A 26,788-nucleotide genomic window follows, 5' to 3' on the forward strand; every position below is an offset into this window, starting at 1 on the left:
TAATTAGAATTTACAGTCAAGAAGTTTTATCTTTAAACCTTGAATGGCACGGCTGAAGTCAGGCATAACTATTGGGACATTGAATTCTGATTTGGTTCCTTTGGTACATTGTTAATATGATAAAGACGGAAATAAAAGAAGAAATGGCGACTCTAAGGAGGAAGAGCTGCTACCAGCCAGTAAACAAAAGAGGATTGATTATTTTTTTTCAAAACAAAGAGTCCCTCCTATACAAAACATCAGTATCAAATTGTTATGCAACTCTGGCAGACAGCCAGGGAAGTAATAGCTGGCAGGAGTTAGAAAGGGAAAAGAATAACTTAAACCCAGAAGGAAGCGACCTAATCTACAAAGACAGCAGACATAATGATAGTAAAGATGATTTGCTGGCAAAGTTTGCAGGCCTGATGGCTAATATAGTTACAAACATTTTTGGAATGGTAGCTGAATTTTTTTAAAAAAGATATAAGTGCTCTTTTCTTGAAAACTGATCTGCTAATTAATGAGAAACAGCTGGTGCAAGACAAGGAAAGGATGCAAGGGGGGCACCTAAGCATATAACTAACCTCCTAGGACCATCAGCTGAAAACCCCAAACAGGTGGGGACTCAGCTATGGCAGGGACCTACTCTGTTTCAAAATCTTATTCTTCAAAAAGGCTGTATTGGCCTGACAGTTTGTCCATATAGAGCAGGGGTAGGCAAACTGCGGCCTTCCAGATGTCCATGGACTACAATTCCCAGGAGCCCCTGCCAGCATTTGCTGGCAGGGGCTCCTGGGAATTGTAGTCCACGGACATCTGGAGGGCCGCAATTTGACTACCCCTGATATAGAGGCTACGTACCATCCTGGGGCCCACCTGCAGAGAGACCAAACACCTGAGTGTTATTTATAAAAGACCAATAAACTCGATTGATTGGAACTCTGCAGAGATTTTAAGCAGCCCAAATGAAACTATGGAAGTACTATTAACCTTTCGGAGTGCAACAATTCCCAAGCTAATTCTGGCACAGAGGGGAAGACTGGAGCAATTGGGGGTGTTTCCGAGCAGAATATTTAAAAATACAGCCGTTAACATCCTAATCAAATTAAAAACACAGCCCTGGGAGAGATGTGCACAGGAACAAAATCTTGTCAAACAGGCCTTAAGGCAGGGGTAGTCAAACTGCGCCCCTCCAGGTGTCCATGGACTACGATGCCCATGAGCCCCTGCCAGCAAACTGACAGGGGCTCATTGGTATTGTAGTCCATGGACACCTGGAGGGTTGCAGTTTGACTACTCCTGCCTTAAGCAAACAGCCTAACTTGGAAAGCCACACAGAAACCAGCAAAGGGGGGAACATCCAACTAGGACAACTCAATAGAGAAGAAGCTCTTGCACTCATTTGGGAAGCTGCCCAGGTGAGAACAGGATGCAATTACAGCATGTCTACCTTCCCTTAGAGGCAATCTCCTCAAAGTTACAGATGGTGAAACTAACGTGGAAGTGACATACATCATGGAAAGAGGCAACTGGAGTGCCAGCACAAGATGTAGATTCTACTCCCGAGAAACTCTCTCAGCATGAAAAATTAAATGGCTCCAAAGGAATATCTCTGCTTATCGAAGGCTTGCAGCTGGAAGAACCAGCCACAAATTCCATTCCTGAGACACCCCTTCAACATGAAAAGTTTAATGACTCTCCGTCTGCAGAAAGCAAAAGCAACAACACCCTATGAAAAGTGATAAGACATCATTACCCGTAAAGAAAGCCTGTGTATATTCTGACCTGGAGGGACGATTAATTAGCTCCCACCCATTCGAGAAACCTTTCCACGGCTGCCAAGAAGCCCCGGGGTTTCCCAAAATCCTTATTGAGAAAGCCTGGACTAGATAGTGTGCGATGTCTACAACAGTCAGGCAAACCACCATGTGGTCAAAAACCCTGTCAAAGACTCTCTATATTCCTAATGATCAAATCACCCACTACCAAAAGCCCTCCTCAGGCTCCACTGACAAAACCTTCAGGTATGTATGTATGTATGTATGTATGTATGTATGTACGTACGTACGTACGTATTTATTTATTTATTTATTTATTTATTTATTTATTTATTTATTTATTTATTTATTTATTTATAGTTGGATTTATACACCGCCGTTCGCCAAAAGGTCTCACGGCGGTTCACAATAAAATATAAAATCAAAGTAAAATCACATAAAACCCCATAAATACCCCATTATTGCAATTAAAAGATGGCATTCTATTCTATAACTCTCCCCACTTTCCCAGTCTGGAGCAGGCAACACAAACCACAGCAGTCATAGCATAGTAAGTGCTGGTGATGGAAAGAAGGTTGAGGAAGAATTATTTTCTGTCTTGGATATCCAGCATACAACTCAAGCTCACACTGAAGATGAGCATTATGAACAACAAAGTTCATCTTAGCCAAGAAATACAACCCTGGGTGGAATCACTCATCCAGCCTTTCTCAACTTTTAAACCATTGAGAACCCCCCTGAGACATTCTTCAGGCTTTGAGAAACCCTAGAAGAAGAAGAAGAAGAAGAAGAAGAAGAAGAAGAAGAAGAAGAAGAAGAAGAAGAAGAACTCTACAAGTGGTGCCATTGTGCAGAATATGATTGGGAAACATAACTGTGTACACACCCACCCAGGGCCCCTCCCCTTCCAACCCCCTCCAGGCCCATCATTGGACACTGGGGGAGGCAGGTAGATATGACCACATATAGATATATCATGCAATAAATATTTAATATATTTTTAGAATACATTAAAAAATTAACTCCCACCAATTTGGGAAACCTTTCTAGGGCTTTCAAGAAACCCCAGGGTTTCACAAAACCCTGGTTGAGAAAGCCTACACTAATAAAAAATGTGGCAAGTTGAAGGGGAAAAGGGAACTCAAGGCAGGCCTTGTGTTTTGCTTTCACTTTGCTAAAAATATTCAGCTGGCAACTCTGCTGTAAGAACTAAATGTTTAGGGCTGAAAAAAGCAGTTCTCTCAGAGATGCACTTTGGCTTTATGAAGTATTCCTTCCTCATATATCTCGGTTGAAATGAGTACAGCTGAGGACCGAACCTTATGGCAATAATGGCCACTTAATCATTCTGTATTTTGGAACTGTGCGATCCATTTTTATCTTGAGTTGCAGATAAATCAAAATGGATTTTTTTTTAAAAAAATGAAAAGAATAGAAGAAATTGCAACATGTAAGATCAAATTCTTCTTTCTCAGCAGAAACCCTGCATTTAAATTCTTGCATAATTTAGGTAGTGGTTCTTCTTCCAGCCTAGTGATATTGAACCTGTCGTTCAAAACATGAATCTACATATTCAGGGCAACAGAAGCTTCTCCAAGGGGTGCTGGGAAGAACTCATATATCTTAGTGAAACATTTAGAAATCTGCTGGATTAGAAATAACATTCCCTGTTCCTTCTCCACACGAGGCCTGCCGGGTGGTCTTGGGCTAGTTCTCAGTTCTCTCAGAATTCTCTCAGCCTCACCTGCCTCACAAGGTGCCACTTGTGAGGGGAAAGGGAGGGAATGTGATGGCAAGCTGCTTTATGACTCCTTTGGGTGCTGAAAAGCAGAGCTGTTTCTTCTTCCCATCTATCATACAAGAGTATAAGAAGGACGGTCTAATAATTAAACCAAACAGAGAGAAACAGACCTATCCAATGGCAATACAATAAATATATTCATAAAATAAAGAAAAGTGTCCTTTTTTGTAGTTTTCCTTATCTGTTTATTCCGTAGGACTTCTGTCAAAACGGAATCCAGGTAATATCTGTTTTCAGTGAGATACTTCCATCAGTTAGAAGTCCTCTGAGTCTTCAATATTTTTATCAATTTTATAAGTATTGAGAATATAAACCTTATATATAATAACTAGAAATAAAGCCCATTTCATAATAAAATGGGTGCTAAGGGCCATTCCCCAGGGAAGCCTTCACAAGGCGAAGGCTTCCCGATTGTCTGGGATATGGAGGGTAACCGGGGTTGTTCTCCTGGCCACGGGCTGGTCTCCCAGGGCTGGGAGAAGGCGGGGGCCCACCCCCTGCACCCCGCATAGTCTCGGGGCCTTCTCCCGGCCCCAGGAGCAGGTCAATAGGTCAATAGATTAAAAAGATGTTGAGCTCTGTGGCCCTGTGGCAGCCTGAACCATACCAGGTATGCCCCCAGAACCTCCAAAAATACTTCAAAATCAAGCCTTCCAATTAAAGGCTAAAAATCATCTTTGTTTTCTCACTCAAAAAACATATCCATGGCAACAGTACCTCCCATAACACTTATTGAAGCATTTCAATGCTGCTTTTCTCTCCAATGGGAAAAGTTTACAAGAAATTCTTGATTACCAAGCTGTCTTGATTACCAATCTTTGGAGGATTCCCTGCCACCCTGCACAATAAATCTGTTTGCAATAGTTGTAGATTTAAAGTTAGTGTTCAATTCACTACATGTACATTGACTATAACAAAAATTATAGCATAAAATATTGACAGGTAATTCCCACTTTTCATTATAATCTTAATTTACTGACACAAATGCAAGGGTTGTGAGGGCAACTCTGCAACTGTCACCTTGTGTTCTGGTCCATGAATGTTGCCATTGACATGGCTTTAATTTGCAACCAAAAAACCATCAGAATGAAACTATGGGCATTTCCCTGCCTCATTTATAATGTGCAAGAAGGGCAAGGTATTCATCTCTCATTCAGACGTGGAATAATTTAGGATGGCCAGTATTTTTATTGCACTAGTTTCCAAAATCCCTTAATTAAATGTCTAGGATGATGGCCATCATTTTTGGTGGGCAACCTATTCATAAGCGGTACCTTGGTGATTACCTCTGCTGAACAATTCAACGCTTTAGAATATCGTGGGATCCTTTTCTCTGGAAGTCATTCATGGTCCACTTACTTGTTGGCCATTAAACTTTACATTTCAAGGTCTGTTAAGGCTCTACTGTGCTTTATGCTCAGTAAGGGTGGCAATGTAATCCCTTTTGCTGTTAAATTATTTTCAGCTAGAATAATGGCACAAGTAAAATATGGGGGTGGGTTATGGAGTCTCTTAAACCAGCCAGATGGAGGTTCTGCAGAACGGTTTTCTGAAAGTGCTTTTACATCTTGCACCTAATACTCAACCTTTGTTCGTAGGGGGGTAGCACCTGTTTTAGCAGATATCTTCATAATATTGTCATTACTTGGGGCAACCTCCATTGACCAATACTGGCTGCTTAGGTGAGAAAGCTCCCCCAGTATTGTTTGGCAAACAGGGGAAGGAACATTTTGGGAACACCCACACACATACACACAACCCCATGCATAAACCTGTTATATTTCAGCCTGCAATCTGACAGTCTCTGGAACTACTGGGTTGACTGACTATCCTAACAGAATGTTTGAGCATTCTTGGAAGCACCCTGGTTTTGACTGGGAGCTCACATTAAAGGGAATTCAGTAGCCATTGGAGTCTGTCCACCTGTGAACCATTTATACCTGCACCCCCACCCCTGAAGAACTACTGCAGACAAGAACGCTGCAACAGACCAAGATTGCAGGGAGCCCAGAGACACCACAGAGTCGCCATGGGGCAATTCAGGAAGAAAAGAGCTAAAGAGGATTGAAGTAGCAAGGGAGGTAGCTTTCCATCTGTGCCCAGCAGCTGAGAAACTGGAGATCTCCACCTTTACCAGTACAAATAGCACCACCTGGTCTCCACTTGATGTCACTGCATCTACAATTCCAAGATACTTCCCCACCAAGAACTGTATTCTACCAACGCAGAAAATTGCACCATCTCTTCCCCAAAATGCCATTGACCTCAATTAGCCCTCCCTTACTAAGAAAGGGCTTCTTGCTGCCCCCCCCCAGTAGTGACCCTGATGCAGACAGCAAACTCTGTGAGCTCCCACTTCGTAAGAAGATCTGGATATTACTTCCTACAAATATGAACTGGGTGAGCGAGAAGGGAGGAGAAGGAGGGAGAGCTTCATAGGATTTTTTGATATCTTTCAGTTTTAAATTGTTTTGGGAGATATTTAGAGTGATTAAGCATTTTTTAAAATAAGAATTACAATGGATGAGAGAGAACAAGCATAAGGATGGCCCAAAGAGGAATGGGGGATCCAAACTATTGGGGGCTAACAGGAGTATGATGGTGGGAGAAGGGTGTTGAAGGGTAGGGGCCTTTGTTCCATCCCTAGAGATGCAAAGGGATGGGCAAAGAGTTTACACCTGACTCCAACACTGTTGTTGTGCAATACCAGATCTGTTAATAACACGATTGCAGAACATGAATTAGACTTGGCATATGTGACTGAGACCTGGGTGAAGGAGGGTGAAAGAGTTGCTTGGAAAGAGCTCACTCCCCTGGATTACTCAGTCCTCCATGAATCCCAGACCTCAGGTTAGGGAGATTGCAATACTGGTCGTGAAGGCTTTCTTCTTCAGGGCAATCCCAGTGCCAGCAATCTCAGGAATTGAATGTTGGTCTGGGGTGGGGCACAGTCAAGGGCTTGGCTGATGTACTGTCCGCCTAACACTCTGGCAGATAGCCAGAGGCAGCCTGGGCATTGCCTGGGATTCTTGTCATTGGAGATTTCAATGTCCATATGGACGAACCTGTCTCCAGCCATTTGCCCTAGCAACTGTATTGTTATGTAAATTATTAGAAATTACCCTGTGATATGCATGGCACTTCCTCCACAGCCTACTGCAAATGCTCCTGATACTACAAAGTTCTACCTCTGATCAGTGATGATGGGATGGGGGAGAAGTGCTTGTTTAAAGGTTAACAAGTTGGTAAAGTGGAGGGATCTGAAATGCTGGCTCTGTGTTGCAGCAGAATGAGAAAGCAGAGCTGCTTTAAGCTTTGGGCAAAGGCTCCCATTTTTGGCTTGCCAGTGATTTAAAAATCCTTCATGGTTGAAGGGTTGGTATGGTGGGGGATTTTAAGTTTGCATGGGAACCTGTGATCTGCTGTGGTCCATCCTGCCCACTCTCTATGAGGAACAGTTTACTTCAGAGGGGGAAAGGCGGTAGTTTTGGCATTCCGAAGCCTGTGTATCCCCGTAGAAAAGTCTCCACGTCCATGAACTACAATTCCCATAATGCCCTGCCAACAGCATGTGCCAGAGTGGCGGTCAGGTGACTTTGCAGCACAATGGAGGAAGTTCCCTTCCCACAGTTACAGAACAGTTTAGAATGCATAACTGCTCAAACAACAGTGCAGAATCAGAGCACATGCATAAATGGGAATGTTTTAAAAATGTTTTTTTTAAAGGACAATTTAAAAAGGTCAGCAAATTGACTGCAGAGGAAAGTAGTGCTTACTTAACAGGCCCAGGTGAAGTTGCCTTAATTATGCCCCTAGCCCAATCCAATTCACATCTGCCCCAGCATAAATCAGGAGATCTAATCACAAAGCTCTATGTAGCTTAAATGGGTCTCTCTCTATAAACAGAGTTTGAGGATTGACAGTGAGTTTGGTCTGTCGAAGGATAGAGAGAAGAGTATGCTCGGATTAGCTTGACAGGAAAGTGAATTGAAGCACAGCCCAGGAAACAGATTATTAATTTAAACCCATTATAATGGGAGGGAGGGAGTGATTTTGTAATTACATCTGGGTGCTGAGGATTAACTGCTAAATTTTACCAATGGGTATCATAACATTAAAAAGAAACTTGTCTGGTAAAGGCTTTTTTCCCCCTTTGGCAGGTACTGCTTAAAAATGACACCCTACATTTCCATGTTAACAGTTTATAATTATCTCAGCAGGTGCAATTTTAAATTAAACTTCATTCTTGCTTGGTTTTTAAAAAGCAAACCTTCTTGTCTAGATCAGTTTATCTCATCACTCAATTACCATCCCATGAGTTTTATAGTCAGATGCTACCTAGGCTGGGATTCTCCATTCCAGTGGGGAAAACCAAGCAGTGGCAGGAATCCTTTGACTGGCTTTGGATGTCGCCCCAAAGAAATCACTATGTAGTCAACAGATCAATTAAAATGTATACTAGTTGCCAAATTAATAGAAGTAGTAAGTGGATGTTTCCTTTGGAGGTGTTATCTACCAATCTTTGGAGGCCATGGACTCCAAAGAAGTGAAATAGATGGGCCCTAAATCAAAGCAAACTTGAACTGTGCAAAAAGGACGTAGGGGTCTTAGTAGACCAGACACTGAACATGAGTCAGCAGTGTGACTCGGTGGCTAAAAAGGCAGATTGCATTTTGAGCTGTATCAAAAGAACTATAGTGTCCTGTTCATGTGACATGATGCTTTACTCTGCTCTGGTTAAACCTCACTTGGAATACTATGTTCAGGTTTGAGCACCACAATTGAAGAAGGATGTAGACAAACAGGAGTGCGTCCAAAGGAGGATTACAAAGATGGTGAGGGGTTTGGAGACCAAGATGTATGAAAGAAAGTTAAGGAAACTTGGTTTGTTTAGCCCAGAGAGAAGAGACGACTAAGAGGTGATATGATAGTCATCTTCAAATACTTGAAGGGCTGTCACATAGAGTTGTTTTCTGTTGCCCCAGAGGGTCAGACCAGAACCAATGGGTTAACAGCACTTTACATGTACAGTAGACCAGTGGTCCCAAACCTTTTTCAGGCTGGGGACCGGCGGCAGCTTCCCTCTCCCCCCCCCCACAGTAAGAAGCTTGCCGGGCCGCAAGCTTGTGGTCTGGGAAGTTTCTTACTGCAGGGGGGGGGGGTGCAGCCCGGTGGTTGGGGACCACTACAGTAGACAATATACTCCAAAGACAAAGCTATGGTGCCACTTTCTCTATGCATTCTGCCTGAAGAAGACCAACTAGGGTAGCATTTTCTCCCAGATTACTAGCTAAGAAATCTGAGGTGAAAGAAATCTGTATGAATTATAGTTCTTTGATAGACAAAATTCAAACTGGGAAGGGCTATGACACAAAATTATCATCCCTATTTCCAGTGCTAAATTCCTAAATATATGCTAATGGATTGTATTTGGGAAGGTAAAAAATTCAAAGCTGCTCTGGCATCTTTTTAAAAAGTATCTTAATATACTGCATGATTATGTTTCATACTTAAAATGTTGGATTTAATGGATTCACTCAGAGTCTGATTGCGTTTGGTACTTCATTAAACAAAAACACTTTACAAACACTTTACAATTCCACTTAAGTACTTGCCTTGGTGTTATGATGATTTATTTGCAAAGATAATATCACTTCTTAAACCCAATCATGGTATTTATTCACTTCTGGAGATTTGGGACAAACTTAATTTATTGTGTGTTATTCTGCTTCTACACTTCTTTCTCACCTCTCGGGTGATAAATCTATTTGGGCACACCACAATCACATGAAATTTAGTGAGGTCACCAGAAATGGTCCATGTTGCCTTACCTCATGGCTCTAATTCTTTCAATCAATTTAATTTTGTTATCAATAGCATCAGTTGTGGGAAAGTCCAAGAAAAAAAATCCCTCTTTAGTATTCATATTGATAAAAATGAGCCATATGGATAGGTTTCTTCTCTAATATTTATTGTATAATACGTGGAAGGAATGCTCTGTATGGCTAGGTACTTCCATCATTGTCTTTTGCCAATGTGTGAAGAGTTTTATTTTTTAGCGATCCCTTACCAAATCTCACTGACCATCCTTCTTACGATATGCTTTGCTTAATTGTTTTTGTTTCTCATAGATATAGATTTTATTTTTAAGCTTCTTTTAATAGGTCGATTGTTTGCCGCCTCGTAAAGTATTTGGAAAGCACAATGTAAAAATATTTAACATTGTTTTATTTTAAATATTTTTACATTGTGCTTTCCAAATATTTTATGGTTAATGATTCACTTGGTGGGTGAAATATAAATTAAGGGTTCATTGTCTTCTCTTTGAATCAACATGATTTCTACATAGATTAGCTTATAACTGGTATAATTTTACCTGTATACCTAAGAGTTATCATGCAAATCATGATTTAAGTCAGGCCTTGAGCCAACTGTCCTTGAGTTTGATGGAGCTATTTGATGGTCTAGACCAGGGTTTTTTCAACCTCCAGAGGGCCTCACAGTCACTGTAGCATGGGGGAATCCAAAATGCTGCCCCCCAGAGCCAGCCTCTGCTCACCCTTAGTGCCCAGCATCTTTCACTGATGAGCCCTCCTCCAAGAGAGTGTGAGTGGCTGGGAGAGAGGTGTGTCACTTGCAGCAGCAGCCATGTGCAAAGGGGCTCATTTGGGGGGGGGGGGGCTCTGGAGCAGCCCAGGTTTCCTTCCCTCATTTTTCCCCTGGTCCAAGAGGGTGGGCAAGAGGGCAGCAGCAGAGGGCATGTGCAAAGGGGCTTGCCTGCTTCCTTCCTTCCTTCCTTCCTTCCTTCCTTCCTTCCTTCCTTCCTTCCTTCCTTCCTTCCTTCCTTCCTTCCTTCCTTCCTTCCTTCCCTGTCTTCCCAGGGAATCCTCCAAGGGGGCGAGAGGCACATCAATGGCCGCAACAGGTATTGGGGACCAGTCACCAGAGATGGGCCTATCTGTTTTTTTGTTATTTTTTTATTATTCTGCATATGGGACACTGCTGTCATAGTGGGGTGAAGTGAGGAGATGGGGGGCTGTTTTTGATTTGCATGTTTCTATTTTGTTTTTCATTACCGATGACTTGATCTGTTGATGATTGGCTGGTGGGCACCAGCTGCAGACAGCGAAAACAAGTTCTATGGATTAAAGCAATTAAAGCAAGTTGCCCTAGGTGTTATAAATAAAATAAAGTCAATAGGAAAAGAATGGCTTCATTCTGCAATTCACGTTCAATTTCAATAATGAACGGGAGGCACAATCAGCCTTTTTACTCCGCAGTTAACCTGCCAGCCATGAATTTATGGCAATACTCTAAGTGCAATCTAAAATAATGTCTGATTTGATTTAAAGTGCAAGTTTTACAGATCCAGTAAAGGAAACGTCCCCCTCCCACCCCGTTTCTTAATCACACTTTAATATTTGCACTGGCGAAATATCTATCGTACATACAGAAAACATTATTTTAAAATGTTTACCAAAATCCTTTATTGAGCTTGTCCTTTTACTATGAAGAAACAAACAAAATAAACTAGAATAGAATGATGCCATAGTACAAGTAGGGCCAACCAACATCTAATTTTATACCATACTGTTTTAGGGATAATAAATAGCAATTTTCTTTTCTATAATATTCTTTATTTGGCTGTAATGAATATATATTCATGTAACAGGCTGTAATCAAATGATAAAAGTTTCGTATTATGAACAACAGGACACCTCAGCTTTATTTTAAATTATGAAAGGGCCTTATTTTTTTGACCAAGTGACAGGTTTGCTGGATCGTGGAAATTCAGTTGATGTTGTTTACTTGGATTTTAGTAAAGCTTTTGATAAGGTTCCCCATGATGTTCTGATGGATAAGTTGAAGGACTGCAATCTGGATTTTCAGATAGTTAGGTGGATAGGGAATTGGTTAGAGAACTGCACTCAAAGAGTTGTTGTCAATGGTGTTTCATCAGACTGGAGGGAGGTGAGTAGCGGGGTACCTCAGGGCTCGGTGCTCGGTCCGGTACTTTTTAACATATTTATTAATGATCTAGATGAAGGGGTGGAGGGACTACTCATCAAGTTTGCAGATGACACTAAATTGGGAGGACTGGCAAATACTCCAGAAGATAGAGACAGAGTTCAACGAGATCTGAACACAATGGAAAAATGGGCAAATGAGAACAAGATGCAATTTAATGAAGATAAGTGTAAAGTTCTGCATCTGGGTCAGAAAAATGAAAAGCATGCCTAATGGATGGGGGATACGCTTCTAGGCAACACTGTGTTTGAACGAGACCTTGGGGTACTTGTGGATTGTAAGCTAAACATGAGCAGGCAGTGTGATGCAGTGGTAAAAAAGGCAAATGCCATTTTGGGCTGTATCAACAGGGGCATCACATCAAAATCACAATATGTCATAGTCCCACTGGTCAGACCACACCTGAACTACTGTGTGCAGTTCTGGAGGCCTCACTTCAAGAAGGACCTGGATAAAATTAAAAGGGTACAGAGGAGAACGACGAGGATGATCTGGGGCCAAGGGACCAAGCCCTATGAAGATAGGTTGAGGGACTTGGGAATGTTCAGCCTGGAGAAAAGGAGGTTGAGAGGGGACATGATAGCCCTCTTTAAGTATTTGAAAGGTTGTCACTTGGAGGAGGGCAGGATGTTGTTCCCATTTGCTCAGAAGAAAGGACGCGCAGTAATGGGTTTAAACTACAAGTACAACAAGATAGATATCAGGGGAAAAAATATCAGGCTAGATATCAGGGGAAAAAATTTCATAGTCAGAGTAGTTCAGCAGTGGAATAGGCTGCCTAAGGAGGTGGTGAGCTCCCCCTCACTGGCAGTCTTCAAGCAAAGGTTGGATACACACTTTTCTTGGATGCTTTAGGATGCTTAGGGCTGATCCTGTGTTGAGCAGGGGGTTGGACTAGATGGCCTGTATGGCCCCTTCCAACTCTATGATTCTATTATTCTATTTAGCTCTCAAGTCCTTTTCTCTCTGCCTGGACCTTCTTGCAGTTGAATTCTCCATCAGCTTGCTGAGCCAAAGAATGCCATACAGGCCCGAAACTGAAAGGTCTCCAAAGTCAAAACTTTCTCCCTGAAGGCTGCACATCAGCATTACAACAAGAAGTACATTACCATCTGGAAGTCCTCCTGGACCTGGGCAGTTACCAGTGACCAAATCTCCTTCCCACAGCTATATTGTTGGTCTTAATACTCTGTTTGATACAGCCCCAAATCCCATTTGCCTTTTTAGCCACTGAGTCACACTGCTGACTCATGTTCAATGTATGGTCTACTAAGACTCCTAGATCCTTTTCGCACATGCTACTGCCAAGACAAGTCTCCCCCATCTTATATTGGTGTATTTGGTTTTTCCTACCTAAATGCAGAACTTTACATTTGTCCCTATTGAACTTCATTATATTCAGATTAGCCCACTTCTCAAATCTATCCTGTATTCTGTTGTTGTCTTCAGTTGTGTTTGCTACCCCTCCAAGTTTAGTATCATCTTCAAATTTAATAAGTATCCCCTCTAATCCCTCATCCAAATCATTTATAAATATGTTGAACAACACAGGCCCCAGGACAGATCCTTGGGGTACTCCACTTGTCACTCTTTTCCAAGAAGATGCTGAACCATTAACAAGTACCCTCTGGGTACGATTTGTCAACCAGTTATTGATCCACCTGACAGAATTAGAATCCATACCGCATTTTACCAACTTGTGAACAAGAATATCATGTGGAACCTTATCAAAAGCTTTACTGAAATCCAGATAGACTATGTCCACGGCATTCCCCTGATCCAGCAAGGTAGTCACTTTCTAAAAAAAAAGATAAGGTTGGTCCGACATGACTTGTTCTTGCGAAACCCGTGCTGAGTCTTAGAAATCACAGCTCTCAGTTCTAGCTGCTCAAGGACCGAGTGTTTCTGCCAGAATTCTGCCAGCTACATATATCAAGCTGATGGGTCGATAATTACTTGGATCCTCCTTTTCCCTTTCTTGAAGATGGGGACAACATTTGCCCGCCTCCAATTATCTGGCACCTCACCCATTCTCCAATAAGTGTCAAAAATAATGGACAGAGGTTCAGAGATGAGATCTGCAAGTTCTTTTACTACCTTTGGATGCAGTTCATCTGGCCCAGAAGACTTTGTTTCATTTAAAGAAACTAGGTGTTTATGGACTGTTCCAACAGTGATCCTAGGCCACCATTCCCATCCCCCGTGTTGTGTTACGTTTTTGCCACATTGATCACTATTTCCCTCACAAGAGAAGACCGAGGAGAAATAGGAGTTAAGCAGTTCAGCCCTCTCTTCATCATGTGTTATAATTTCACTTTCTTGTCCTTGTAGTGGTCCTATGGTGTCCCTATTCTTTTTCTTGCTTGAAATATAACTAAAGAAGCCTTTTTTGTTATGTTTAACATTTCTTGCTAGCCTAAGATCATATTGAGCTTTAGCTTTTCTAACACTCCCCCTACAATTATTGGTTATTTGGTCATAAGACCTTCCTAACATTTCCTAAATGACTCTTTTTTATTCCTCAAATCTTTTGACAACTGCTTATGGAACCAACTTGGCTTCCTTAGGCTCTTTCCATCTTTTCTTCTCAAGGGAATTGTTTGTGATTGAGCCTTCAGTATTTCACTTTTAAGAAACTCCCAGCTCTCTTGGACTCCCATCTCTTTAAGTCTTTCTGACCATGGGACTCTACGCAACCTACCTTGTTTGTTAAAATCAGCTTTCCTGAAGTCCAGTCTGTACGTACTATGTAAATGTTTTCTCTTTCCCACGATTTAAAATTCCAAAAGCACATGGTCACTGCTACCAAGTGTGCCCACTACTTCCTGTTCTACCAGTTCTTCCCTATTGATGAGAATCAAGTCTAAAATAGCAGAGCCCTTGGTTCCCCTCTCTACTTTCTGGGAAATGAAGCTGTCAGCAAGACAAGTTAAGAATTTATCTGAGTTTGCATTTTTAACAGAGTTGGTCGTCCAACAGATATCTGGGTAATTGAAGTCAACCATCACCACTGTTTCCCCCTTTTTTGAAAATTGTGTAATTTGGTCTAGCAGTATCTCATTCAAGTCCTCTAATTGGCTTGGTGGTCTATAGCAGACCCCCACAATAATACCACTCTCATTTCCTACTCCTTTTATATTTACCCAAATACATTCAACTGAACTTTTATTCTCGGGTACCGGTATTTCTTCACAAGTATAAAGATTCCTAACATATATTGCTACACCTCCCCCCTCTTTTCTTGTCTGTCCCTTCTGAATAGATTATACCCCTCAATTTTAGTATTCCAATTGTGAGTATTATCCCACCAAGTTTCTGTGATTCCTATTAGGTCATAGCCCCCTTCCTCTATTACGACTACTAGTTCCTCCTGCTTGTTTCCCATACTCTGTGCATTGGTGTAGAGACATCGTAGTTCATCCTTTGTGTGCCTCATGGTTTTGGTTTTTGAACTTCCTTGTAAGCTAGTAGTTCCCTGCTTATGTAACATTCCCTGTAGATTTGAGATTTTCTCATGTTCAGATCTTGCCATCACACCAAGTTCTGAATTTACGTCTCGCTCCCCCTTTGTGTCTAGTTTAAAGCCCTTTTCACCAGGTGTGCAACGGTTCGTCCAAAAATACTTTTTCCGTCCCTTGTGAAGTGCACACCATCTCCTGATAATAGCACCTCACATTGACATCATTGACCATGATCTAGAAATCCAAATTGCTCCTGTCGACACGATTGACGTAACCAGTCATTTACTTGGATAATTTTTCTCTCTCTTCCTATGCCTCGGCCACTAACAGGAAGGACTGATGAAAACACAACCTGTGCTCCCAGGTCCTTTACCTTTTCCCCCAGATCCACAAAGTCTTTTTTAATATGTCCCATGTTCTGCTGGGCAGTATTATTTGTTCCTACATGGATGAGAAGGAAGGGGTAATGATCTGTAGTCATGATGAGCCTGTCCAGCCGTTCTGTCCCATCCTTGATGCGTGCACCAGGTAGGCAGCAGACCTCTCGAGACAACACATCTGGTCTACACACTTCGGCCTCTACACCTCTTAGCAAGGAATCCCCAACTGCCAGTACCTGTTTCTTCGTACTCTTGGGAGCAGAACTAAAACTCTTTCTTGTGGGGAATGTGAAGTGTTTCCTGAGCTTTGTGGGGTCGGCGGGGCAGAAGACCTAGAACTCTCACCTATGGGGGACTGTGACTTTTTTCCTGGTCTGTTATTTATTTATTTATTTATTTGTTTGTTTGTTTGCTTGTTTATTTATTTATATTTATATACCACCCTCCCCCGAAGGCTCAGGACGGTTTACAGGTAACAGGAAACAGGTACATATAGCAAGTAGCTAGAATAAGCATTGGGGCTTGTTCTTCATGGGGGATTGCACGTGCTCCTGGGTTCCTGAATCAACCTCTTCAGGCATATCTTCAAGCCGATTGCTGAGCATCAGTGGGTCAGACCTTCTCCTTATTCTTCTACTTCTATGTGTAACATTCTTCCAATTATTACCCTCCTTTATTAGGTGCTCCTGATTTTGTTTTGATATATTTCCCTCCTCCTGCAGTGTAATGATTCCTTTCTCTAATCCCTGGACCTTCTCCTCCAGCAGAGCCACTAATTTGCACTTGCTGCATTTGTACAAATTGTCCCCCTGAGGTAAAAAGACAAACATTCCGCAGATGGTACATGTCACTACGCAACTTTCTTCATTCTTCATGCCACTTTGATCCATCTGAACTGCTCCACAAACAGTCGTAAACTTCACTGAAACCTTCGGCTTGATCCTCAAGCGAAAAGCCAACAGCCAAGAGTCCTTTAGCTCTAGCTCTTGGCTCCTTACAGAGTATTAAGGTTTAATTCAGACCCCAAGAGTCTTTTGGGTTTTGTTTGTGTTGCGTGTGCTGACAGCGCATGCCTCTGGCAAGCAAGAGCCTTTTATAACACAAAGGCATACTCAGCAGAGGGCGGAGCTAACAGTCAGCTCCTGAGTCAATCGCTCCCAGCTTTAGGCTCTTCTCCAGGGAGTCCTTCCTTCTCATGAGGTGGCCAAAGTATTTGAGTTTCATCTTCAGGATCTGGCCTTCTAAGGAGCAGTCAGGGCTGATCTCCTCTAGGACTGACCGGTTTGTTCGCCTTGCAGTCCAAGGGACTCGCAAGAGTCTTCTCCAGCACCAGAGTTCAAAAGCCTCAATTCTTTGATGCTCGGCCTTCCTTACGGTCCAACTTTCACAGCCATACATTGTAACTGGGAAGACCATAGCCTTGACAAGATGCACTTTTGTTGGCAGGGTGATATCTCTCCTTTTTAGGATGCTGTCTAGATTTGCCATAGCTTTCCTCCCCAGGAGCAAGCGTCTTTTAATTTCTTAGCTGCAGTCCCCATCTGCAGTGATCTTGGAGCCCAGGAAAATAAAATCTGTCACTACCTCCATTTCTTCCCCATTTATTTGCCAGGAATTGAGAGGGCCGGATGCCATGAGCTTCGTTTTCTTGATGTTGAGTTTCAAGCCAACTTTTGCACTCTCCTCCTTCACCCACATCAACAGGCTCTTCAGTTCCTCTTCGCTTTCTGCCATTAAAGTGGTATCATCTGCATATCTGAGGTTTTTGATATTTCTCCCTGCAATCTTGATCCTAATTTGTGACTCATCTAACCCCGCCTTTCTCATGATGCGCTCTGCATACAAGTTAAATAGGCAAGGCGACAGTATACAGCCACTGGTAGGTCAGCATAAATCTTTGCAGACAATAGAAATATAACAAAATAGCAAAGAAAATGTACCCAGGTAAGATATGAAATACAACCTTGTCCTAGACCAACATGAATATCTCTCGGTATGTGTTTTGCTTTAAAAGCAAACGTCTATAAAAATTCCTGATCAAAAAGTGTCCTTTTTCATATATATCTCAATTACTTGGTTTCTGTGTTGTACACAGAACAGCAATAGGATAGTCATTTGAGATTTATACTTCAGGTTAAGAGGCTCAGTAAAAGTAAAAGTATTTGTCAATAATCTGCCTACAGCAGAAGGCAATTTCTTTCACGGTATATCTTTGCCTATGACTCATTCCAAAGTAAAGAAATCACATAAAAGGAGCTCATTCTATGCAGAGAATGAATAGGGTAAGTATAGCATGGTAAAGTCAGGAAAGTAAGACTTAGAGAATCCACATGCAGAAAGAGGAATAAATGGTCCAAAAGAGAACAGCAAAGAGATTCCTGAATCAGCATTAGGGGTTGTAGGCAACAAGTAGGAATTTGAGATAGGGCAGTCTTTAAATCAAGAAATAGCAGATTTAAGCTTTCATGCTTTAGAATGTGACCATGGATTAGAACTGGGTTTTTCAAAGACTGCTAACTGGGCTCAGCTCGGACTCTGCAAGCTGGGCTCAGCTCGATTCGCAGTTGGGACTTGAGGATGTTTAATTCTGGGTCACCATTGAGGGCTGCCTGGAAGTCTGGAAGGTAGTCCCCCGGAAGCAGATGCTGCCGCCCCCCACCCTGGGGACTCTTGCCAGCGGCTTTTGCCTGACTGCGGGTCTGGACTAGCAAGCCCAGCTAAACACCGTGTCCACCCAGGGGTTCTTCCCCCCTCCCTGGGGTGCATGCGGGACAGGGCATCTGCAATGAATTTTTTTTTCCCAGGTATGTGCACCAACTTGAAGTTATACTGGGAGAAGAAATCTGCCTAGCGAATTTGCTTGGCATTGAGGGTACGCGGTTTGCACAGAGCCTCCACATTCTTGTGATCAGTCCAAACCTAGAAAGGTTTCTTGGTCCCCTCTAGGAAATGATGCCAGGTGGTCAGGGCAGCCTTCACTCCCGCTGCCTCTTTCTCCCAAATCGCCCAGTTCTTCTCTGTGGGGGAAAATTTGTGGGACAAATAAGCACACAGGCGCAGATTGTCCCCCGCCCCATTCTGCAATGTCATGAACCCCAATTCATGCCTGTTTAGTTTCCTTTCCTACGGCCTGGCAAGGCTACGGGTTGTAAAATGGTAAATCTATCCTCAGGCACCAAGACTCCCTCACTTTCTCAGCAGGATGTCTTCTTCCTTTCGCTTTATCACTCTCTTCCCGGATCCTTGCATAGACAGCATAGTCTCAACAGAAATATAGCTGTAGAGATTAGACTCTGGCCATCTGGCAGCTTGTGAACCTAGGCACCTTTGGTGCCCTTTGCTTTCCCGCCTAAATGCCTATGCACCCCTCCCTTATCGAGAGAAACCTATAACTGTTCTGCCCATTGTCTTTTGTTACTGTCAAGAATCTCCTTTAGATATAATTCCTCAATGGCTGCAGGTCGCCATCTCTGAAATCTAACAACTGATACAAGAATTAAAATGTGATAAGGCTCCTGGCAGTGACTTTATCTCCCCTGACCTATTAAAATCTAATATTAATTGGTAGGCCCCTATTTTGGCATCACTCTTTACATATATAGATCAAACTGCATAAATCCCATATGATTGGGGACTTGCCATAATTATACCCATATTCAAGAAAGGCCTCAGATCTGAACCATCTAACTACAGACCAATTAGTCTGTTAAATGTGATCTCTAAACTGTACTCCAAACACCTAGGCCTTAAACTATGCAAGTAGCTAGAACAAGAAAAAATCTTAGAAGATGAACAAGGTGCCTTATCTTGCATAATTCATAAACATGTCACAACAGCTAAGGGCTCCTTATATGCAGCCTTCATTGATCTCAAGGCTGCTTTTGATACCATCCCAAGAAACCAATTGTGGGCCAAGCTGGCCAATTCCACCATTGATAAAAGGCTGCTTCATTTGATGGTCATGTTACATACGGACACCAGTTTGCAAGTGAGATTTAGGTAACCTAACACTCAGTGAACACTCAGAAAGGCGTGAGACAGGGTTGTATCCTATCCCCCTTTTTATTTAACTTCTATGTTGACTCCTTAATCAAATGCTTTTAGAACTCTGATATCCATGCCCCTAAGCTGGATGATAAGAAAATACCAATTTTTATGTATGTGGATGATGCTGTGATCCTTTCACAGACCAAAATTGGCCTGAAACGCGCTCTGCTTATTTTAAGGCAACAATGCAAAGAAGAACATCTAAATATTAACTATGAGAAAACTAAAATAATGTACTGTAACAACAGGTTCCAGAAACATCGCTGGGATATTGACGGGCACAGAATTTATCAGGTTAAGTGTTTTAGATATTTAGGAGTCAATTTCCAATATAACAGTGGTCATTACGCCCATATACATTGGGTAACAGATTCCGCAAAAAAAAAAGTGCTCTAGCCAGAACTGAAGTTTGCATATATAAAACACAAGCACATTTCCTTCCCTCGCTGTCTTGGGAAGGTGATGGCTCAGGTTTCAAAGGGAGACCAAACAATCCTGCAATTTAAGTACAAAAGCACAGGGAGTCAGTGGGGGAGAGGTAGCTCGGTGAAGCTTTGGCGTGAGAACTGAAAGTCATAAACTACAGACTAAGAAGTACAGCCTTGAGTTGCAAAGCAGATACAGAAACTGGGAAGTATCACAGGCCTGGCAATATCAGAAAGCTCTAATAATCAATCACAATCAATATTCCTGGGATTCTGACACTGACAGTGTAGTTCAATTGCATGTTCATTTTAATTTATATGTGCTTTTTATTGATGTTACCTGTCCTGAGCATTTGGAAGGGTGGGCTACAAATACAAAATTATGATGATGATGATGATGATGATGATGATGATGATGGTGGCGTGGTGGCAAATGAGGGCATGGGTGTGGAGATATGGGTGTCAAGAATCTGTGGTTTGGAATGTTCATTGAGTGTGGGACAGGACTGACCTTTGGGAATTGTGGCATAGTGGTTACAGGTGAGCTTTCCAGAGCCATGTCCTCAGATATGTGAAGGGAAAATCAGACTGGAGACTCTTCTTAGGGGAAGATTACAAGGCAACCAATTCCTCCCAGTTCTGCGTCATTTCCCTTCTTGTGTAAATAAGGCCACAGACACTGAAATGCCCCTCTGCTCTAATACACATGGGGTAGTCACAGTACACAGGTGTCCACCCTGTTCCTTCTTCTCCATTTTTTCACTGTTGGTAAAATGTTATGTGAACACATGCTTCTTTCATGATTGCTCCTTAGAAGAAGAAAGGATTTTTGTACCCTGTTGTTTACTACCCAAAGGAGTCTCAAAGCGGTTTACAAACACTTTTTCCCTTCATCTCCCCACAATAGTCAACTTGTGAGGGATGTGGGGCTGTGAGAGGTCTGAGAGAACTGGGAATGGGCCGCAGTGACCCAGCAGGCCTCAGGTGTCTCGAAGCATTTTCCAATCCCCTTCCTCTCCCCATAGCAGACTCCCCATGAGGGAGATGGGGTAGAAAGCCTCACATGAAACTGGCAACCCTAAGAGGAAGACTGTGCACAGCAGTCTTGACCTTAGTAAGGTTTTATATACTGTTTTTTTTTATATGCCCGGCCAAGGTTGAAACAAGTTCAGTTCCCATGACTCTCCAGCCCTTTAAAAAAGGTAAAGGTATCCCCTGTGCAAGCACCGGGTCATGTCTGACCCTTGGGGTGACGTCCTCTAGCGTTTTCATGGCAGACTCAATACGGGGTGGTTTGCCAGAGCCTTCCCCAGTCATTACCGTTTACCCCCCAGCAAGCTGGGTACTCATTTCACCGACCTCGGAAGGATGGAAGGCTGAGTCAACCTTGAGCCGGCTGCTGGGATCGAACTCCCAGCCCCATGGTCAGAGCTTCAGACAGCATTTAAGCTGCCTTACCACCCTGTGCCAGAGCCTCTTGTGGCGCAGAGTGGTAAGGCAGCGATATGCTGTCTGAAGCTTTCTGCCCATAAGGTTGGGAGTTCAATCCCAGCAGCCGGCTCAAGGTTGACTCAGCCTTCCATCCTTCCGAGGTCGGTAAAATGAGTACCCAGCTTGCTGGGGGGTAAACGGTAATGACTGGGGAAGGCACTGGCAAACCACCCCGTATTGAGTCTGCCATGAAAACGCTAGAGGGCGTCACCCCAAGGGTCAGACATGACTCGGTGCTTGCACAGGGGATACCTTTACCTTTACCTTTTACCACCCTGTGCCACAAGAGGCTCCAGCCCTTTACTTGTTCACTATTTACAGTTTCAGTCTGTAAATATTTATTTAGTTCTTCCTGCACTTTCCAGACTCACAGGATTGATGCTGGTCTACCTGTCTATACCCCAGAATACAAAAAGTTGCTGGTAAGAGCTGGCCATAGCCCATAGCCTAGGAGGAACACACCTGTACCACTCCCTCCCAACTGTAGGCAAAAATGGCTCATTTGAAGGCTGGACTCTGAGGCATTGTATGATTTTGAAGTCCCACCTCCAAACCTCCAGGAATATTTCCAACTCAGGGGTAGCCAACCTCCAGGTGGGGCCTGGAGAGCTGCTGGAATTACAGCTCATCTGCAGAGTATAAAGATCAGTTCCCCAGACAGAAAGGGGTACTTTGGATTGTGGTAGAGAAGAAACATTTAGGGCCTCCCACACTGATTGTTGTTGAATTTAAAGACTTGAGGCCTACTGCACAGGGTTGTTGTGCAGATGAAACAGGAGAAAAAAACTCCGCAACAGCATCCAGTTTCGTCTGCAGAATAACATTGTGCAGTAGGCCTCAAATCTGCTGAGAGTTGTAAAGAAGAAAGACACATGGCTTGATTGTGTCTAACTCCCAGCCAAAGCAGTATTTTAAGTGAGAAGGGGCTTTTCTGTGGTCTCCCTGTCAGCCAACTGTTTGGCAGAAGGGGAAAGCTCCCCACCCTCAAAAGGAATGGCCTCAGACTTCCCTGCATTGCACTTGGAAACACCTCCCTTCCCTCAGTCAGGGCCTGTCAGAGGCTCCTTAGCAGCAGGCCTGAAGGGAGGGAGGGAGGTGGAGGGAGCACACTCTCCAGCCTCCTGTCAGCTCTGTCGGGGTTTAGAGGCAATTTACAGTTGGACTTGACAGTTAGGACAGCCTTGGGGCAAAAAGGGCTGGCACAGCCTCTGTTCTCATCCCCCTTGGCAGCCCTACTGACCTCCTCTCCGTGCAGTGGTCAGGAGCAGACTGGTAGCAATGTCTCCTTATTGCCCTGGAACTCTGTCCTGTCCTGGTCGGGGCCCAATCGGAAGGCGCTTTGCGCCTTCTGATTGGCCCTCTGCTTTTCAATCCAGGGCCAAGGGGATAATCCAGGTGTTTTGATCCCAGACTCAGCCCACCCCAACCCTTCATACTGTTTTATTAAGAGGGACAGATAAGTTTTCATTTGCATGCACACTTCTTCAGATAAAAGTGAGCATGCATGCAGAAACTTAGAAGAAGAATAGTTAGTTCTTATATGCTGCTTTTCTCTACCCGAAGGAGCTTCAAAGTGGCTTACGTTCGCCTTCCCTTTCCTCTCCCCACAACAGACACCCTGTGAGGTGGGTGAGGCTGAGAAAGCTTTGAATAAAACTCTGTTGGTGTTAAAGGTGACATTTGACTCAAACATATGGGGGAGGATGGCCTGTGCCTTTAATCTTCAGTGAGACTTAAGATAGGAGAAGACAATCAATGAATTAACCATGAAAAAAGTCATCTTGCATTATTCCCCAAATATATTTTGCAGCAATAGCTAAAATGAGTCTTAATCCATTCTTGGTTATAGAGTGCTCAAGTTTTGCATTTTATTACTAAATTAATGCATGCCTTTGATCATAATCCCCCTCCCCCAGTTTCCTTCTGTAGTAGGTTAAGGCTCTCAAAAGTTCATCAGAAACGTTGCCGAATTAAGTGAAAAAGAGTCTGGGTCAGTAATCAGAGGATTGCTTTCCACTATTCAAATCAATACAAAACGTAGGCAAGTTGATGAGAGAAATGCAAAAGCTTTAGAGGCAAAATAAGTACTCAAATCAGTAAGGAAACAAGCTTCAAAGACTTTTAAAAAGCTTGCTTGAATGTAGGCAATTAGTATTAGCTTTATCTTCCTTCCACCCTTCCTTAATGAAATCAAGAATAGTCAGCAAAGAGTCTTTTTCTAATTAACGACAGTCAATATTAGAATTATTTTCCATGTTGAGCGCAGAGGCTATATCTCAAACCGAAAGAAGCTGGATAAGAATATCTAAAGAAGGCCATGGACATCCCCTTGATGCCATCCACAGCACTTCCACTGACACTGACGGAACTTGATGGTACCCAAATTACTTTGGGCACACGGGTTTTTCCTTCGGATTTTCTTCTCTGAATTATTTAACTAAATTTGTTTAGACTACATAGAGCAGGGATTCCCAACAAGGGGTCCAGGGACCATTGGGGATCCACAGGAACTTCGGAGGGGGTGCGTAGCCTTTTCCCTCCTGTCTTAATAGACAGCCACAAGTTAGGGAAGTAGCTGGTTCCATTGCTCCCCCTCCCAAGCATGAATTCTCTTGTGGTTTCTGTGCCTGCAAGAAGGCAGAGTCTGCATGCCTACTCTCCTCATAAACTGCCTCCGGTCTCTCCTGCCTCAGTCCTCCTTGAGCCTGTCAATTAATGCAGGTGGTGATCATAGAATCATAGAATCATAGAATCGTAGAGTTGGAAGGGGCCATACAGGCCATCTAGTCCAACCCCCTGCTCAATGCAGGATCAGCCCAAAGCATCCTAAAGCAAAAAGTGATGTCACTTCTGGTGACACGGCACTTCCAGGGGGTGTGGCAGGGAGGTGTGGCCAGCTGACATCACTTCGGGGACTCCCCAAAGTCTGAAAAATTATTTCAGGAGCTCCTCCACGGTCAAAAGGTTGAAGAGGCTGACATGGAGGCTGGTATAATGTGATGCCTAAATTCAGCTCTCTGTTGAACTTTTAATTGATGCAGTACAGTGATAGCTAGCTAGAGGGTTGGTTTGACTATGGGAACACCAGCTTTAATGTCCCAACTTGGAAACAAAGCTCACTGGTGGCTCCGGGCAAGCAGCTCTCTCACCTTAGGGTTATTGTGAGAATAAAACAATGCTCTGAAATGCTTGGCCAGCTAGTGCTCTTATTCCTAGAATAATAGAATCACAGGATCATAGAGTTGGAAGGGGCCATACAGGCCATCTAGTCCAACCCCCTGCTCTACGCAGGATCAGCCCTAAGCATCCTAAAGCATCCAAGAAAAGTGTGTATCCAACCTTTGCTTGAAGACTGCCAGTGAGGGGGAGCTCACCACCTCCTTAGGCAGCCTATTCCACTGCTGAACTACTCTGACTGTGAAAACATTTTTCCTGTTCCACCGTGTCCTGTATCCCCTCTCCTCAGGCTCCCTCTTGATAATGTGTGTTTTTTCTTCCATGAAGAGAAGCCAAGTCTTGTAAAGGGCTATCATCAACATACAACTTTGTTCACAGAAACTATACAGCTGTCTTGGTCATCTCTCCTTTTCCCGCTGAAAAACAGGAATTGCTTGTGGCAAACCAACAATCATACAATATAAGCCTCTATTTTCTGTCAAAACCCAAGTTAAAGTTGGTAGGATTAATGGAAGGGAATTTTCAGTTTACCTGTTGAGCAGTCAGAGCCAGTCCACTTCGGGTCACAGCTGCACATCCCAGTATCCAGAAGGAAGGTGCCATGTCCTGAGCACTGTTCTTGGCAGATAGGAAGTGAAGTCTCACAGTTCACTCCGCCCCAGCCCATGGAACAATGACATTCCCCTTGGACACAGACACCATGGCCAGAGCACATAGGATCTAAGCAGTCCTCTGGAGGGGAAGAAAAGGAGATAATAAAATCAAATCATACAAAGCAATAAACTGAAGAATATTTTTTTCACGTTGAGTTAAAATGCTGTACAGCTTAATAAGGTTGATATTTATTGTCCAATGGCTCATCTTGGGCAGTACACCAAATGTTTTGTACTACTCATAGTTTAGACCCAAAAGTGTGTCTTGAACCTCCAGCTGCAAAGGCAAACCATGGTTTAGGAAAACCTGCATTTGCTTTCCCTTTCAGGATCCATAGCTTGTTTTTTTCGTTTTGTTGGTTTTTTTCAGTTCAGACATCACATCACACCAAGCCATAGAGGTAGCAAAAATAACAGTTTACAAACCTAGGCTGAATCTGCATGGAGCTTTTATTCCAATCCCAGGTCATAAACTGTCTCGAGCAACTAGTGGGGGTGGCAGTATAAAAGTTAAAGTATATAAGTATATAGATTGATGGATGGATGGATGGAGAGATAGACAGACAGACAATATCTTCACTTTAGAACTAGGGTTCCTTAACTGCTTTAAGAAGTCCAGGTTTCCAATCAAGGAAGGAAGGAAGGAAGGAAGGAAGGAAGGAAGGAAGGAAGGAAGGAAGGAAGGAAGGAAGGAAGGAAGGAAGGAAGGAAGGAAGGAAGGAAGGAAGGAAGGAAGGAAGGAAGGAAGGAAAACTGATGGACAGACACAAACCTTCTTCACAGATTTCTCCTTTGTATCCAGGGACGCAGATGCAAATTCCCATGATGCAAGTCCCATGACCAAAGCAGGTGGGGTCGATGCACTGCTCTTCGGGGACATCACATTCAGGACCTTTCCATCCATTGCGACATACACAGTGGCCCTTTTCATACTCTCCGTTCCCACTGCACAGCACCGGGCAGGAATCTGCAGATGAGGATACAGCTCAAATGTTTATGATGTCTACAGCAGGGGTAGTCAACCTGTGGTCCTCCAGATGTCCATGGACTACAATTCCCAGGAGCCCCTGCCAGCGTTTGCTGGCAGGGGCTCCTGGGAATTGTAGTCCATGGACATCTGGAGGACCACAGGTTGACTACCCCTGGTCTACAGGACTATCATGCAAAGTTCTCACCAGTTCAGCTTTGCCACATTTGTCTTCTCACATTTGTCTTCTCACATCTTCGCACATTTGCGACTTCTATGTTTCCAGTCCTCCCAGCAGTTTGAAAGCATACACTTCCATCCAGCAATTTGCAAATTACAAGTGCCTCTCTGCTACATTTTATTTTAAGCGCTACAGTCTGGCTGCCCTCAGATATCAAGGATAAACTGCAGCTTGTTTGTTACAAGAACTAAGGGCGTATGGCCCAGTCTGTTTGTAATAGGAACAAGCCCGTTTAACAGCTGCATTTGTTGGCTTGCCTTTCCCCTTCTCCATGCATGGCTTTTGAGGATGAAGGTCTTCAACTCTCTAGTTAATCATGAGTCAGAATATGGGTGCCTGGACAAAATTAAATGTGCT

General features: G+C 43.2%; 1 protein-coding gene across 9 annotated transcripts in view; it reads right to left on the reverse strand.

The window, feature by feature from the left end:
- Positions 1–26,788, reverse strand: part of TENM1 (teneurin transmembrane protein 1) — a 534,679-nt gene that overhangs the window by 183,599 nt on the left and 324,292 nt on the right. For all 9 annotated transcript variants that reach the window (XM_077309379.1, XM_077309378.1, XM_077309377.1 and 6 more), the window contains 2 exons: positions 25,996–26,190; positions 25,102–25,302 (listed from right to left, as the gene is read on the reverse strand). In XM_077309379.1, the coding sequence (XP_077165494.1) occupies positions 25,102–25,302; positions 25,996–26,190 (396 nt within the window). The remainder of the gene's footprint in view (positions 1–25,101; positions 25,303–25,995; positions 26,191–26,788) is intronic.

The sequence above is a fragment of the Paroedura picta genome, chromosome 13 (assembly GCF_049243985.1).
Source record: "Paroedura picta isolate Pp20150507F chromosome 13, Ppicta_v3.0, whole genome shotgun sequence".
Lineage (NCBI taxonomy): Eukaryota > Metazoa > Chordata > Lepidosauria > Squamata > Gekkonidae > Paroedura > Paroedura picta.